We start from the raw sequence: 17935 nt of genomic DNA, 5'->3' as shown, positions 1-17935 counted from the left end.
CAGGATAACTCTGGAGGGAACCATGGGAAAATATACTCACACTCTTCATGACCTTCATGCTGTATAAAGAGCTATAGAAACAAATAGCTTAAGGTCTTTTTTCTTATAAACCTGGATCTGTATCAACTGTACGGGCTATACATGGGATTTTTATCTGCGTCCTCCGTTATCTCTCGCCTGGTATCACATTTTGAGGAGGTGGTTACAAAAGTGGCAGGAAACCCACCTCTCCTTCAAAGGAGACCTGCGAGTATCACAACTAGATCAGTCTTGCCCAGACAGAACGTCTTCCTGCAAGACAGGCGAAACCGACAATGTCGCCACAAAAACACCGTGACAGATCTCCATGGTGACATGACTCTGTTTGGTATTGTTTGTTGTTCAGAGACAAGAGTGTGTCAGTTGCAGACGTGACTCCTACCAGCAGCAGCCTAGATATGAGTTGGGTGCTGGGATTGACTCAGCCCTGCAACAGTTAGCTTAGCTGGAATCCCACTGTTGGGGGATTTTTGAATGGGATTCTCCAGGGCTGATGTAACGTAAGCTTACCTGAGTGATTAAGTATGACTGTGTCCATTCCAAGCGAACACCCACTTGAAACGTTTCCCACGTTCCTTACATCATTAAAAGAAGAGCCCTCAGGTCTATTTGGTTTTCATAACAGCTCAGTAAAAAGCAGCCAATGTGCTAAATCAGTTCAACGTCTTGTTGAGAAGAAACTGTGAAATTAGAAATGAACTGCAATCGTTTCAGGGAACTCGCTCTGACATCATTACCGATGTAGTGACCTTGTGTTTCAAGGAAGTCATGGCAGAGAAAGGACAGAGCTGCCAAAGTGCACATCAATAAAATCAGACGGCTGGCAATGCCTGCGTAACAGAGCGTTAGCGGGCGGGTGGTACTTTGTTTTTAAGCCTCGGATTAAACTGAAGTCTAATGGACTCAGCTGAAATCATTAACATGTCTGGCTAATTACCTTACAACCTAGTAACTGAGCGTTTCTTACAAGGCCGAGGAGCGCTTGGTTTCATTAGCAGGGTCGGGGGGGTAACTTTAAAAATGTACTCTGATACATTACTAATTACCTCTTAAAAAATGTAGTCAGTATCGTAATCCAAGTATGACAATAGGAAAGGAATGTAACTTGATTACTTTCCGTTACTTTTGGTTTACTTCAATACCAAACGTATGCAAATAATGAGAAAAAGATAAGAAATATCAATAAGGTGACTTTTATTTCACCTTAATGAGTGTGTATTTCTGTAAGAATACACACCAGAGGGATGTTGTGTGCGACTTGTGAAGTGTTGTCATCTGTGCATGTGCATGTTTACTGACTCGTATGTCATTCTTTATTTAAATACTGTAATACTAACAATCTTTTTCTGTTTTGTTTTTTTTTTGTATCCCGATTACATAATCCTGTTACATCACAGACGTATTCTCACCAAGCCTTTTCATTAGGTTGAGGCACTGCAGATTACATTTTCAAAATTAGGCCACCATTGCCAGCGCTGTCCTACTCTTTAATGGTTTTAGGGATGTTTACACTCCAGCAACCCTAGTCACCGTTATTGAGATCACGTTACACAAGGCAAACATAGGTTAGCCCTGATCTTTTTCATGAAAAGCGAAGGCATATCGTCAGATGTTAGAAAGAAAAAACTATTTTCCATATCATACTTATAATACAAGGTCTAACTCGCTTTTTAAGCTGATTAAAGCTTGTAAAGGGCCAGTGTCCTGCTCAAGGACGTTTTTAGAGGACGTGTGTCTGGTGCTGAGCATTCACTTCATGCAGTGATAGAGAGTGTAACCTTTCACTCTCAGCACAATCTTCTTCCGACCATCCAGCCCTGTCACGATAACATGCCAGATGCAAAAAGTCAGCCCCGCAATGCCGCTCTCTGCCTCTTCACTCCGCACCTCACTTAATTAAGTTTTCTCTATAATTTCACGCTGGAGCTACGTCCCCGTCTCTCACCGCATTTCTCGTGCATGCCATCATTCCTCACCTGCTCCGATCTCGGCCAGGGTTGGACTGATTAATCCCTGTGTGACTGTCTCAGGCAGATATTGGATAATCTGACTAAAATTAGGATACTTTGTGTTTATTTTTCTAACCAGAAAATAAAACATGAGAAAAAATCCAAACCCTATCCATGAAAATCAAAAATTCAAAAGGTGCTCAATATTGGTCCAAAGCTAATAATATCCATATTGGCTTTTAAATACCCGCATCGGTTGAACCTAGGCCTCCTCAATGCTCTCTCTACCTTCCTCCCGCTCCCCCCCTCCCTGTCCTGCACCCGTAGGCGAAGGGAGAATTCCGGCAGGGTGGGGGCTTTCCCCAGGAAGAACGGGAGCTTTGTCCCCTGAGGGACGAGGCCATAGGCTGACAGACAGTCTGGCAACCTCTGACCAGGCAGCCAGCGAGTGAGCGAGTGAGAGAGAGTGATAGGGCATAATCATAGTGCAGGAGATGAAACTAGCGCTCGCTCGGCTGAAGTTTCGAGCACGCAATATGTTGTTCACTGAGAGTAGAAATTAGGCAACGTCAGTGAGTTCACCGACCAGGCAGCAGCTTACCGATCGCTGTGAGGAGGTGATTCGTTCTTATTTGATGAATGTCAAGATAAAGCTGTGATTCAGGTTCAAGGATGGTTACACATTCATCCTCTACTGCATAATAGTGCTGTCATTAGTATGTTTGTATAACGTTTGATTCATTATTATTTTTTGTTTCAGTGTGTTGAAACACTTAAAATGACTCATTTAACGTAAGACACTCGCCGCAGTCTGTTATAAGTTGATCAGGTTTGTCCGGTCTCACATTGTGAAAGCCGTCTAATGTTATCACAGCTGATAACAAATGTGTTGTTTTGACAGTTGGGCTGCTTCTTAACGGCCTTCTTCAACTGTTTTGTTTGTCAAAATTATAAACTATTTCTCTCTTTTTCCAGCACTAGTTAGCTGGTTGGTCACTGATATTATTCCTGCCTATATACCAACAACCAGGACACGAAGCCAATTCACAAACATGACACAGATAAGTGCTTTCAAGTTGCTTTCTTGCTTTGTTTTTCATATTCATTTAGTATGATATAGTGTAGTAACGAAAAGGAAATCAAACTTGGCTACATGACCAGGACAAACCTGCTTCTATTAAGCATATTGTCGAAAACAAACTATGAGCTAATCATCGTGAGCGTGACAGTTTGAAACACGCCCTCCAACACACACACACACACACACACACAAGGGAATATTCTGTTTCTGGGCACCCACATTAACGCTGTCAGAGGGGGGTTATAAATGATTCCCTGTGCAAAGTATCTGGTGCCAGGTAAAGGTCTTGGAAACGGTCACTTATTAACAAGTCTCCAGTGCTCATGTGTTGAAATGTAACCTTCATTAGTACCATTTCCTTACAGACTCAGACAGGGGGTCATTACTGGGTTGATCCCGGAAGGCCTTGAGGACGAGGTAAGTAAAGGTAGAGGTGGGAGGGAGCGCTGAGGTTCTGGGATGTAAATATGACAGCGGTACAAGAGAAGATCCTGCTGCATGGATTCTGCTGTACATGGAGAGGCCAAGAAATTAATCACTATACACCACATACAGCGGGTCCATGATGTTGATTTTTCAAATGACGTTGCAGAGAAGACATAATCAGCATCAGAGCGCCTGCCTGCTCATCTTGGGCTTGTGTTTGCACCTATCAATGACACTACAATATAGGAGTTGGGCAAATGGACCACGCCATCATCCATCCCTCGACTACTGGGCCCTGTACCATTGTACCATAGTGATTTGAAAGGCGCCCCCACCAGAGAGCACAATAAGGTGGTGTGCAAGAGTTCTTGGCGTTTGTGACGTGAGGAAGGGAAAGTGAAAGGACTGCTCAATGTTATGTCTCCATGTCCCATTTTTTATCTTCTTATTAAACCTGCCCAGTTGAGGAAACCCAAGACGATCAGTCACATTGTTGGCAGCTGTGTCTCTTTTCTGCTGTTGGTGTGTTTCTCGCGTGGGCAGACTGACTTTGTTTCAAGCTCCTGAGGCCGAAAACAGCTTAATTACAGTCGTGTAGCGCGGAGACGAAGACCCTATGCAACCCAAAAACAAACCAAAGTGGAATATACTGTATAAACACACTAACTACAAGTGAAAATAGAAGCAAGCCTTGTGTACTAATGAACTGTCCTCGTCCTCACAACCATTTCCTCCTACAAACACATGAGTAGGTTTTGGCACATTTGCATGGGAGCTGTCTTGTGATCCGTGTGGAGAGCTGAGAATGAAGTTTTCGGACTGGACAAGGGGAAAAAAAACAACAGATTTCACTCTGGCCGAGTTCTAGAAACCTCTGTACTTCCTGTGCTCTCTGACCCTCCAGTGTCTGTGTGTTTTCTTCTCCTCTTTCCCTGCAGTTATTGTTCTGCCCCCTCACTCATCCAGCCCTGACTACACACACACACACACACACACATATTCTGCTGCTTTCATGACTAAGCGTGGGTGTGCAGTCATTGTGTGGGCAATTCTCATTTTGCACCTACAGTATATAATGTATACTGTTTGTGACGCAGGCTCCACGCTGCAGGTAAACAATTTTAAGCCAAAATCACGTTCTTTTTCAAACTCAGATGCCGGCATAAGGATACTATTTGATTAAATACTGATCATTACACTGGCCGCTGTCTGAAAAATCTCAACCTGAATTAAACAGTGCAATATTTGAATTGGACTGCACTCAAGTGTGCTCGGATAGTTTTCATTATTATTTCTAATATAAATATCTCCGGGAAATTTGATTGCGATTTGGCTTCTCTGCCCTGGAAAGAAGAGAAATCTCATGGAGATCTGCACTCACAACAATTGAGAAAGTAGGATGAAAAAGTTGAAAGGAGTTGAAGTGGCGGTCAAAATACAATTAGTGAATGAAAGTAGTGAAAACAGAAGGGCTGGAAGGAGTTGAAGTGGGAGTAGGAATTCAATAAGTGAAAGAACGTGTAATGGCTTTTTAAATGGCCTCAGTTTCAGTGAGAGTGCTGAAAGGAGCTGAAGATTCAACTGAACTGTAGGTAATGCACTGAATGAATAAGAAGGGTCAGTTGGCTCAAGTGTAAGCATTGAAAGCAGTTGAAGTGTCTAGGAAAGTGTTCAGTAGAAAATCAATGAAAATGTATTCTTTAGATTTGGAGGAGGCCGTTTTTGGGGGGTTTTTTCTTACAAGAACCAGATTAGCCGTTTCCCCCTACTTCCAATCTTTATGCTAAGCTAAGGTAATCACCTCCTGGTTCCGGCTCTGAACATGATGCACAGACATATGGTTGGTAACAGTTTTCACATCACAACCATTTTAACAGCTCAACATTGAGTAAATCTATTTTGAACCTCATCTTGAGGACAGAAAAAGGTTAAAGTTAGAGCTGGATCAATATATCGCTCAGCTATTGGCCGGTATTGGCCTATCGCAGATATATCGGCAGCAGCATGTCGTCCAATATGTGCCAGTATAAAAACCTTTTTTATCTTTCTTTTTGTTTTGTTTTTACAAAACACAAATTTATAATTATAATAATTATAATTCCCAGTGAAGTTTGCCGTTTTCAGTGCACTAATGTCAAAAAGTGTATTGCTTAACTGTAACATATCTTATATATATACCCGATATATATCTTATCGGGTAGAGTATCGGCTGATATACTGATACTGAAATTTTTTTTACTACGTGATATTGATATCAGCCCCCAAAATCCAGTATCAGTTGCGCTATAGTTAAAAATCAAGATAATATCAACACAAAAAAATCTGCTTTTGGACGCTTAGATCTAAATTTACTCTTGTCAGTACCATCATGGGAAAACCTGCAGCTGAAATCTGTCCACACTTGCATGTGTGCAAATCTCTAACCGGCTCCTCAACCCAAGGTGAGCCTAGGATCTCCAAATTCTGCCCGCCTGTCTTTTCCAAAATAAAGAATAAAGTCAACAGGGAGACAATGTAGCCAGGCAGCTGGCTAAGCCGCACACCAAGTCAGGCTAGCAGACTCCCCTCTGCCTTATCGTCCACCGACACTCACTTGGAGCCGGCAGCGAAGCAGCTGAGCTCTACCCCAGGTGACCCCCACACGGTCACCCCAGGCACCCCTCGGATATGCCAGTCAGCATGCAGGCGCTGGAGATACAGCCATGTTTATGGATGGGTTACTTCATGACCATGCACTTTCTGCTACACTTGGCATTTGATGTTACACCTCCTGCTGAATAAAAGTACTTAGCCTGTGCATAAATTTGCTCTCCATGGTGACACGGATCAAAAGTTTTGAGCGAGTTGAGTAATTAAATAAAGTTTGAAAGCAGATAGTTGATGGTTAATTCATTAGAGTCTAGGACTAAATTCCCTTTTGTGTGTTGTACATTTTAATGTATTCTGTTTCCTATACTGAAGATCTCACTATAGTATCAGTAATGTTGCTCAAGTTCCTCATTTTTGTTTACAGCATACAGCCGTTTCACTCCCTCTCCTGAAGATCACATAAGTCAACCCAGCTGGATCATCTCTGGCCTTGATTTCTCATGTAGAGCTATCAATATTCAGCCATTACAACATCTGGGGGCAAGAAGTGACGAAAAATAGTGAAGAAATCCCAGCACCACTCTCACACAATCATGTTTACGCTGTGATAACGTCCCGTCCCTCACGCCTGCTTTACATCATGTGTAGCTCAGCTGAGTGGAGTGTGGTGAGGCAGTGAGCATGATAACATCAGGGAGGTCATTTATGTGACATTTTAGTTGAAGTGGGAATATCAGCAGAATATCAACAGGGTTCAATGTCCCAGCATGTCCACTCAGCGCCATGTGACCAGTCTCATGTATAGGTCACGTGACAACAACCAAGCCGTCACCATGACAGCCGGACAAACACCATTTATTAATGAAGACTGTGTGATGAGCTTGAAAAGCCATCAAGTGGACACATTACACACATTATTTTGTCGAACTACCATTCCCATGATCGAGAATGAACCTTCATGCTCAAATTGCCATCATTTTGCAGCGGTTTAAAGGGACAGTTCACTCCAAAATCAAAAATACATGTTTTTCATCTTAGAGATAGTTTTGGTGTGAGTTGAAGAGATTTGGAGATATCAGCCTTCTCTCCAGTATAATGGAACTGGATGGCCCTCAGCTTGCAGAGTCTTTCCAGAAATCATGACCTGATTACACAAGATAATCCACAAACCTTGCTGTGAGCAGTTTAACGCAGGAACTATTTTCTTTCTACCGAACTACAACAGCCAACCATCAAGGAGGAAGAAGAAGGAAGCGTGCACATACTCATGAATGAGGCTTGTGCTTGATGCAACACGGAATGTAAACACTGACAGCGTCTTTGACTGAGCTGTAACATCTTAGTCATCTTAGTTAGCCAACCTGTCGTCCACGAGTAGATGCACACAGCGCTTCTGTGCAGTGATACGGTGGGCATTTGTAGTTTGGTGGAAAGAAAATAGTTTCTACATGACAGTGCTCACAACAAGGTTTGTGGATCATCTTGAGTAACAGGGTCATGATATCTGATACGCGACATGGCTGTTTGATATTTGAGATAAGGCAGACATCTCTACGGCCAATATCTCTTAAACTCTAACTCACACCAAAACACTCTAGATGGATAAAGAGTACTACAGGTGAGATAAAAAATATCTAATTTTTTTATTTTGGGGTAAGCTGGCCCTTTAAGAATCATATATTTTGGATCATAACTTTAATCCAATAAAGTTCAATCCAGATATAAACAGGTGCATGATGACACGTGGAGGTGCCAAGGACAGATTTTCTTTCCAAACAAGGGATGTAATGACGTTCCTTTATGGAAAATTACAGTAGTTAGCATGTTCTATAGGTGCCGACTGGGATGTATGCCACGAAGCAACAGCCTTAATGGTTAAATGTGTCTGAAGCTTCTCTAATGGACATATGGTAAAATGCTGGCTTCAATACTTTTATATTTTCTTAAGAACTCAATCTCCTTTCTTCTACGGTTTGTCTTGGCAGCGGCTCCTAAGAATCATTAAGAGGCGATTAAGGCCTCGGTCAACAGGTCTCTCACTTGTGCTCCCACCCTTTGCTCCACTCAGGCTCTGTCCTTTACCCAATGTTGGATTATCCGGCTCCAGCTACAGTCAAGATAGCAGAAAGCAGTGCACCTATGGGTGATATCTCAAACACTGCTCACGTGGTTTTCAACAGTCTGCGGCTTCAAAAAGCAATTATAAATGCTTTTATGAACTGATTATGATTCAAACCACTACTATTTTTATCAGCTGCAGATAAGGAGTGACAAAATTGACTTTTTATGTGGATGAGAATGTTGCTGATTACTTTAATGCAACATTGATTTCTGTTTCGGCCAAACATTTTTATCATTAAAACTTCACTTATTTCATTACATGGATTATATGGGATTGAGGCCTGACCCTGTGGCTCAACAAGAATAAAATTATCTTGCCCTTTCGCAAAAAGCGTCTTCGTGCTGTTTTGAATGAGACAGTGTGATCTCTATACACATACACTGCCGAAGTGCTGAAGTACATGTGGCAGCCGATTAAAGATTTGACTGGCAAACTGACAGGAGACATTAAGCCTCACTGACATTCTTCACTGCTAAATTTCCATCTGTAGATAGGACTTTTATGGTGTTCCTTCTCTCTAACGGCCTGCTAAACTGAGTTATTGGCTCACTTATCGCCTAAACTACACATGTTAAATGATAATGCGGCGGCCTTAACAAAATACAGGTGCATGTTCAGACTTTATCAGCCTCTAAAAGCCCCCATTCCCCCTTCACTAAATAGCTATGTACAATCACAAAATAGCTAAAATGTCTAAATTGCCCTCATGGTTCCCCCTGCTGAATAGGGGAATGGTGGTTGCGTGTGTGTGTGGTAACAGGAGTGCAGTTCACCAGACACATGCAAACATCACACACCCAGCCACCAGGACACTCAGACACACACACAGGGGATGTTTTGAGTGCACTGCAGTGTGGGGCACTGGGGGCCCTGAATGAAAACATGCTGGTAGAGGGATGTATCAGATGCTTGTCCACTCATGGAAAAATAAAAAGGACATGTTGATCCAAGATCTAACTGTGGCTTCTTCCTGAAAAAAAAAAAAAGGCCTGCGAGTTTCAGCCCAGCAAGTGCTTAGCTTGGCACTTTCCCCACCAGTTCTAACTAAAGCCTCTGCACAGTTTTATGGCATGTGGTGATGCCTATAGCTGTTTTTGGGTCTATGAAGGCTTTGTGCAGATAACGGACAGTGGAAGGATGACAGCAGGACTGAATACACTTTTAAAGGCTGTTACTGACAGCAGGATTTTTACTGTAGCTGCAGCTAGAAATGTATGTTAGTTAATTACAGAACACTTATAAATATCTTTATATAAACAATCAACCAAACTAGTGTGTAACTTGAAAGGGGTTGATAATAGTGGTGAATCCACAGAGATTTATTCCAGTTCTCCTCAGCTATACTGAACATTGTAGTGTTTCAGCTCAGTTTTGGTTTTATGGCCTGCAAAATTACGGTTTTGATTCACACGAACCACTCTCATAAATCTTATTTCCAAGTGGCTATTTTACGTTAGAAAAGTTTGGATGAACCCATTGTACATTACCTGTTGGACAATAAACAGCAAGGGAACAAAGTTAGCAACTAGCTTGTGAACACAGTGCAGGATTTATCCGCTACATGAGCAATACATTTTAGTCAATAGTTGGTGGCATGTTATTCCTCTGGACCCCTAACCCTTAACTGCTCTTTTAAAGTCTATCAGAAATTTAGGAAGTAATCCCCCATGGTTAAAAACCATGTCAAATTGATCTGACAAATGTACTGCCGATGCGTTTTTAGATGGTAGAAAGAAAATTCTTGACAGATATTTCTTAAATACTCCCTTTAGGACTTGATCACACAGGGCACTTTGCTTCAGGCACGGCCACTTCAAAACCGCCTTGAAAAAGCGTGTTTTTGGGCAACAGCTTGGTGCCCCTGTGGAGTGTGTGACTGTGTGCACAATGGGTCAATCATATATAGACAACGGAAATCACGCCAAGGTGTATTGCAAGACATGTGCCCTTTTTTCTAGGAAAGACGTAGGTGTTAGCGCTAATGTGGGTCACGGTTCAAAGTCTGAAGATTTGAACCAGTGATGCTAAGTCTGTGTTAGCCAGTGAGGGTGGAAATGAACTGATATGATAAAAAAACACATAAAAATAGCTGCAGTCTGACAGCTGAATACTCATGACTAGAAAACAGCTTCCTTTAAAGATAATTTTTTACCCAAAACACACTGTGCCGCAGATCTGTATGCTGCAACAGAAAACACACGCAACCTATTTTCACTTGATCTTTAGGAGGATATGGTGTTTGCTGCAGTACTGTATGGCTTGCAGAGTGTTAAGGCTCTGAAACCACTGAAGATAACTGCGAGATACTAAAACACCAGCCTGCTAAAAACAGAAAATGACTGAGTGCGCAAGGTGTGAAAATTCCCCAGACTCCCCTGATATATAGACACAATAGCAAGAGAAAGAGGCTCCTCTCCTCTCTGTCCTGTATTTACTTTTGGTGGAATTCCAGTTATGGCCTCTGGCTTCGACCCAAGTGCCCGACCATGCACTTTCTTCAGTGATCCTGTTTAATCAGCATCTTCCTAACAGGCCAAAGTCCACTGGTCATTAGCTGCGACTGCTACTTTTGGCTCTTGTTTTTTTGATGACTTCACACCTTAATCCATCACTGTAACAGTTGGCCCTAATGCTCAAAAGTAATCATCTTTTTAATGTATTTTTTAATTTAATAATGTGTTGATGGTCAGTTTCCTCACCTAATGTTTTGGTGAGGTGAGAAAAGATGGCGTCATATCATCATAAAGAGTTGGTGTAGGTAGGAGTTGGTTTTTTTTGTTTCTGGGTGAATTCCCTTTTTGTCCAACCTCCCTCTTCTACGATTACTTCAATGTTTTCTACATTTCTGGTAATGAACACGTCTTGTTGCCCAACTGCGCCATGGTCCACTTGAGGCTACAGTTGGAAACAGGGCTCTCCACCTCCTCTTTGTCAGATGTCTCCCTTCATGATTGCAAGGCGCCGACGCAAAATGGCAGCTCTAGAAAGAAGAACTTGCACCATTAATTCTGAGGAACTGACACCATAATCTGAGGTTTACCGTTGCTCCTTTGGTACATTTTGTACTGTCATCATTTGATTTTTTAAAACTGTGTGTGCATTTTTCATTACAATGCCCTTATGTTGAGATGCTCTTGCACCTGTGCGTTAAACCTGTCAGCACTTCACCTACAGCAGGGCACATTACCCCCCTTGCCACTGGTCTCATCTCTTCCCCCACCCCTCCCCTTCTACCACCACAACAGGATATTGCTCAGTGGCACAACAGGGGTATGGCTGTATGGAGACATGTAGGGGCAGGCCAGGGACAAAGATGCAGAGAAGACTTTTTAAAAAGAGGCAGGAGGAGGCAGGAGAGTGATATGATCTTCCCGCACACAGAGAGGGGGATTGTGCTGGCTTTGGCCTGCCTCATATACAAACACTATATTAACATAACTTTCTTTTGCGCTACAGGAGACAGTTTTCCTGTGGAGAAGGGTGGAACAGAGTTTGAGCAAATGCTGAAGGGAACGGGGAGTGGAAAGGTTGATGATCAATGAGCAAAACTGCTCGTCGAAAAGTGATAAAGAAGGGAATGCTGAAAGGAGTCTGGGAGAAATGTCTCCTTCGGATGTACGGAATAGGAGTCCTTTGCTTTGAACAAACCCTGAATCAAGGGAGTGAACCACGGTCACATTCTCAGAAGCTACAGTGCTGAATGCTTTGCGGTGTCAGTTAAACAAGGAGCAGCCATGATCTCTTTCTATTTTGGTGCACTTTGGTGATCAAAATCTGCAGTAACAGACAGGGAGAGCCGAGGGAGGCTGAAAATCTTTTGGACCGCTACAGATACAACCGCAGAGCTGACAGGGATTATATGCTGCATCACAAGAATGATAATAACAGAGCAGAGGCTGCTGTAAAATTCAGGTGGCTCGGTGTTTAGGTTCGCTAAAAGCACTGTTAAGAGCTGAGAAAGGCACTTGTTCTGCTTCAAAAGTGGGGACAGAAAGCCTTATCAGCAGAACATCTCTCTGCAGTGTAGCTTTAATGACAAGGTCCAATGCCTACGTGTCTGCCGCGAGGGCCCGAAACACTGACACAAAACTTTCCCACTGCCCCCAGACGGCATCAAAGTCCAAAGTGTGAAGTTGTGACGTGCTGAGACGGAAAGCTTCCTCCTGAATTCCTGAACTTTGCTGGCAAAGCATGGCATTTTGTCCTATCAACAACACATATGTGGAGGCCTTTCAGCCTCTGCAGTCTTGGCCTACCTTTGAGAGAGTCAAATGACTGGGCTACCATCCAAAACGATGTGTAGTTATACAGCTAATCTTATTTCCTAATGCTTTGTCATGATCTTGAACTATAACTCTAGATAAGGCTGATGTATTACCCAAAGACAATGACTTGGACTGCACCAATTGTAGGAAAGAAACACAAGTAGAGAGATAATTACATTTTCCACACTAATGAGATGTTTGACTTAATAATTCAACGTAAGCAAAGACATTACAGTATGTTGAGAGAGTTTAAAAGGTTGCCTTTGTTCTAGCTATAGCCTTGTAAACTCAGAGAGGCCTTTAGCGGTTGTACAGGAGTACACCATGTTCCTTTACTGCCATGGGGCATGTTGGTGCACAGAGGGCCCAGTAAATATGTCTGAACCCTTTATTTTCATCAATCTAACACTGACAGACTGGGGCTACACTGAGTTTGATTGATGCATGACTTGCACTGCAGGCCTGAAGGACTTACTGTTGTTGGACTTGAGATCCCGATGGATGACGGGGACGATGGCCTCGCTGTGTAGGTACAACATCCCTCTGGCTATCTGCACGGCCCAGTTGACCAAGACGTGCGGCGGAATGCGACGCCCCGCCAGAGCCCGGCTCAGCGGCCCACCAGAGGCGTACTCCATGATGAGGCACAGGTTGGGTTCCTGCAGGCAGACGCCTTTCAGGGCGATGATGTTCGGGTGAGTGAGCATGGCGAACAAACGCGCCTCCTGTCTGACGTTCTGCGCCGTCACGCTGATGTCCTCATCCGGGTCTTGCCGGGCGGCCTTCACAGCCACCAGCCCACCTCTCCATGTACCACGATACACCTTTCCAAAGCCCCCGACCCCGATGACCTCCTCCAGACTCAGCTCCCGGAAATCCACCGGCTTGGGTTCGAACTCGCCCACCACGGTCGGGCCCAGCTCGGCCACCACGCCGCTGCCTGGAAGCTTCCCATATCCATTTGGCTTGAAGGAGCCATAGTTGGAGGGGAAGATGCCCACCTTGTTGTTGACCTTCCCGGCCCACCAGCCCTCGTCCCCTGATATCTCAGAGTCCAGAGACAGGACTTCCACCAGGTCGCCTTTACGCAAGGTGAGCTCATCTTTACAGGACGCCTCATAGTCGAACAAGGCCGTCCACACAGGGTTGGTGAAGTTCCCTTTTTGTGATTGATCCAAATTTTTCCAGTTGGACAGTGGGCCACGACTGAATATGTTCTTCAGCGGCTCCATGGAGCCTCAAGCAGATGTTTTGACTGGATCAGATTTTGCACCCCAAGGGTTTGAAAATAAAGTACAAAGGAGTACTTTATTGCGCCTCGCTCCCTTTCCTGTCTTTCTTGTTGGTTCATCAGGGACCAGTGAAATGTGTTCAAATGCTTGACCAACAAGTGGGCTTCAGGAGAGGATTCAAAGATTACTGAAAGGCAAGTGTCTTTCATTCGCCTCGACATTAAATCCAAAGTTCTCCATTTGAAAATACACAACGAGCCAAGAGATTTGCTGCCGTTTAATCGATTGTTCCGAAGCTCAGAAAAGCAGCACCATCTCCACGTAATTTCTCTCTGTTCAAGTGATGTGGTTCCCCAAAAACATGGTTTGGGCAAAAGATCATTTCACCCACTTGTATTTAAGAGGCTCTTGAATCATCTCATTGTGGTGAACTGGCTCTTCTCTTCCCTAACTCACACTTGCCACCTGTTGTGTTCTGATTTTTAAAAAAAGTTGTGAGGACAAAAAATAAAAGTATCCAAAAAGCTTGTTGGAAAAACACTTCCAAGAGTTTCACAACGCTGCAGCTCCAAACTGAGGTCCCCACCACATTTAGCTGTCCATTTTGAGTTTTTATGTATTTTTAGCCATTAAGTGCAGTGGCCACCACAAGCAGGAAGCGCTGAGAAGCGGAGAAGAATAGCAGGAAAGGAGCATTCAGTCCAGCCAACCAGTGTTTTACGACAAGTTTCAGGGCTGACCAGTTCGCATTATTAAGCCCAAATCTCTAATAACCGCGTCTGACCGCAACTTTGCGGCGCCCCCGCAGGAAATCCCGCACCCCTCTGCGTGAGAGTATCCATACTTACGGTCTAAACAGAAGCATGCGTCGTGCTGGGGCTTTATCACAACATATAAACTTAGTAACCGCCGACTTGGTAACAGGAAGAGCTATCCAAACCTGCCTGACTTTCCCCTCCAGAGAGAAACACGCAGTGCAAACAAATCCCGTTAGTTCCTAACAGGAGCTGAGCGCCTGGCCTGGTCCGGCTCGGTGCTGCTGGTTGTTAAAGTCGGTATCCAAACAGCGCAAAAACTCCACCAGGACACAGTTCATACTCCTCTTCCTCGGCCAGCGTTGACTCGTCAGGACCTCGAACCACTTCTACGTCTGTGCTTACAGTCAGTAGAGAGGGTGGGGTTTCAAAACTTTTTCTCTCCCAACAGGAAAACAGTCAGATGACAGGCCACGGTGACTACGGACATTACACGCGGTAACACATCCGGTTTTCTGTCAAAATAAAATTCGAAAAAAAATAATTAATATAAACGTACGTTTGAATCAAATACAGACGTGGTGGGAGGAAAGTGTGAATATTGTTTGTTGTAGTTTTAATCTGCGAGGACAAAAATATCTTTCAAAGTCTGCGTGACAGAAAGTAAACATTAGCTCATAGAAAAAAATCGATAAAACATAAAGAGTAACTAGTAGGCCGAGTGAATGAGTAACCATTAATATCCTGAGTAATCATTGAGGACAATACTGTACAACCATGAAGCGTTATTGATATATATAAGATTAAGCAAAATAACAAACTTCAAATAATACTTGTTTATATAATAATTGTTTTTGTTTTCTTTACCGTGATAAAGGAAGTTATTGATTTGATTCAGACTTTTATTTTGAATCCATTGATTTCCTGTGTTTTCATCGCCTTTTTCCCGCTAACTTCACACCGCTGCTGGGACGGGGCGCAGGAGGAGCGTCAAGTTCGCAGAAACATACGCAAACAACAATGTAGGGGAAGTGTTTGCCTTCAGATTAAAAGAATAAAAGTTGTTACATCTCGAAAAACAGAAAAGGGCTATTATCGTGTTAAAATGACCGGGATAGTAATTTTGTTATGATGTTTATGTCATTTCGGGAGGAAAAACACTGATTCAAGTTATCTTTAATTACAACATATTGACACTTGATCAAACGGCACAGTTTCACTATCTTTTATTTTTGAAGGGCAGCCTTGAAGTTCTATTTGTTTATTATATCTCACTTGACGTTGGTGGTACAGGTGGTAAATGAACCTGAGAAGGAAAAAATGCCCCCAAACCATTCTGTGAAACACTATGGCACACTTAATTAATTAATGAGGTAATATGAATATAATAGTAAGATCACCATTCACATAATATGCTCTATATTTTATGTCTAGTTCCCTTTTTCAGAGATCTGGTGTTTTCAGTATGTAGAGGCCTAATGTACGTTTCAGTACTGTCATTTTACAGTCTGTGTATTTTGTGCATATGCTATATAGTTATTTTAAGTACATGCCATCTGCTCTGCTGCTATAGATTGTTTCTTGCTCCCATCTGCCACTACATCAACACAGTAAAGTGTCTTCCTGTTGAATCAGTTGAGATATGCTTTGATGACATTCAGTCTAAACACTCAAGGACAGAAGATCGTTAAAACTTGTCCCCATAGTGAAAGAAAAGAGGACAGATTGTGGCTGTAGGTTTCTGTGAGGAGAAATTTGTATAAGATTTCCCTTTTGTCGGGTATTACTTTGAACAAAAAAAAAAAAAAAAGGAGCTTTCAAGATTTTCTTCAAACAACACATTTGAAAGCCTTTAGCGAGCCTTTAGCGAATGGCTGGTTTCATGTTCTTTATGCAGTTTGATGGGCTACTTACCCGACTGAGGTGGAAGAGCTGTTAGCAAAATTCCACTGAAGTAGAGTCGTGGATTTACTGCTTTACAATTCTACTTAAGATAAAGTCGAATGTAGCTCATTTAAAAAGTTTTATTCCAGGGGGAATACTCTCACTTTCAGCTTCATCTTCCTGGTGTAAAATCACTCGAGTTCAGCAGAGTAGCTCAGCAGAGTAGTTCTCCTAATAAAAATATGTACAAACTATTGCTTCCACAATGTTAAAGCTTGCAGATCTTCGAAAACTCCATAGACAATTCAATTGACTGGTTTCATACTGGCCACTTTCTGTTGCATTATTTATGAAGACCCAACAGATGTGTCCTCCCCTAATAGGATTTACTGTAGCCAATACTGCAGCCTGTGGAAGCACATTTCCACCAGGAAGAGACAGAAGTGGATGAAAACTGCAGAGTAAACATAAACACAACACTGTGCTCATGTGATTCAACTGAGGTTAGGTTGAGTGGACTGGTTATAGTGGGACAGAGATGTTGAGTGGACTGGTTATAGTGGGACAGAAAGTCGAGTAGACTGGTTATAGTGGGACAGAGATGTTGAATGGACTGGTTGTAGTGGGACACAGAGGTTGAGTGGACTGGTTATAGTGGGAAACAGAGGTTGAGTGGACTGGTTATAGTGGGACGGAAAGTTGAGAGGACTGGTTGTAGTGGGACACAGGTTGAGTGGACTGGTTATAGTGGGACGGAAAGTTGAGAGGACTGGTTATAGTGGGACGGAAAGTTGAGAGGACTGGTTATAGTGGGACGGAGAGGCTGAGTGGACTGGTTATAGTGGGACAGAAAGTCGAGTAGACTGGTTATAGTGGGACAGAGAGGCTGAGTAGACTGGTTATAGTGGGACAGGGAGGTTGAGTGGACTGGTTATAGTGGGACAGAGAGGTTGAGTGGACTGGTTATAGTGAGACAGGGAGGTTGAGTGGACTGGTTATAGTGGGACAGAAAGTCGAGTAGACTGGTTATAGTGGGACAGAGAGGCTGAGTAGACTGGTTATAGTGGGACAGGGAGGTTGAGTGGACTGGTTATAGTGGGACAGAGAGGTTGAGTGGACTGGTTATAGTGGGACAGAGATGTTGAGTGGACTGGTTATAGTGGGACAGAAAGTCAAGTGGACATCACAGTAAACCTTTGGATGTTAGCATGCTGATGTTAGCATTTAGCTCAAAGCACAGCCTACAGCCTCACAGAGGCTTTAAAAACAGCCTTAAGTCCAGATCATTTCAGAGTATATTAATGAGTTAGTCCTCAGTGTGCCTTCTGATCAAAGCCACAGCACGGCAAAAACTCACATTGCATTTTAAACGTGCGTGTTTTTCAAGTAGCTACTCTATGAAAGGCTCTTATTCTTGAAAAAGGTCAGGGAACTCCTTGTGGCTGCTTTTTCCCATGTTTCCAAAAGTGCAGAGCTCTATAAAGCCAGTGGCTTCATGGGAGGGGATGGGAATCAGAGGGCCACCTTTGGCCCCGCCGGCTGCTGTGTGGAAACAGTGTGCTTCCTTCTGTTAGCCCTTTGATGGCTCCCCCT

General features: G+C 43.2%; 1 protein-coding gene across 1 annotated transcript in view; it reads right to left on the bottom strand.

Annotated features, from left to right (window-relative positions):
• Positions 1-14758, bottom strand: part of LOC141003391 (mitogen-activated protein kinase kinase kinase 11) — a 41897-nt gene extending 27139 nt beyond the window's left edge. The window contains exon 1 of the mRNA XM_073474717.1: positions 12947-14758. Within this exon, the coding sequence (XP_073330818.1) occupies positions 12947-13703 (757 nt within the window). The 5' untranslated portion in view covers positions 13704-14758. The remainder of the gene's footprint in view (positions 1-12946) is intronic.
• Positions 14759-17935: the final 3177 nt, after the last annotated feature.

Source organism: Pagrus major, chromosome 10, assembly GCF_040436345.1.
Source record: "Pagrus major chromosome 10, Pma_NU_1.0".
NCBI classification, from domain to species: domain Eukaryota; kingdom Metazoa; phylum Chordata; class Actinopteri; order Spariformes; family Sparidae; genus Pagrus; species Pagrus major.
Note: the sequence above shows the minus strand (reverse complement) of the source record. Positions and strands in the feature narration are given on the sequence as shown.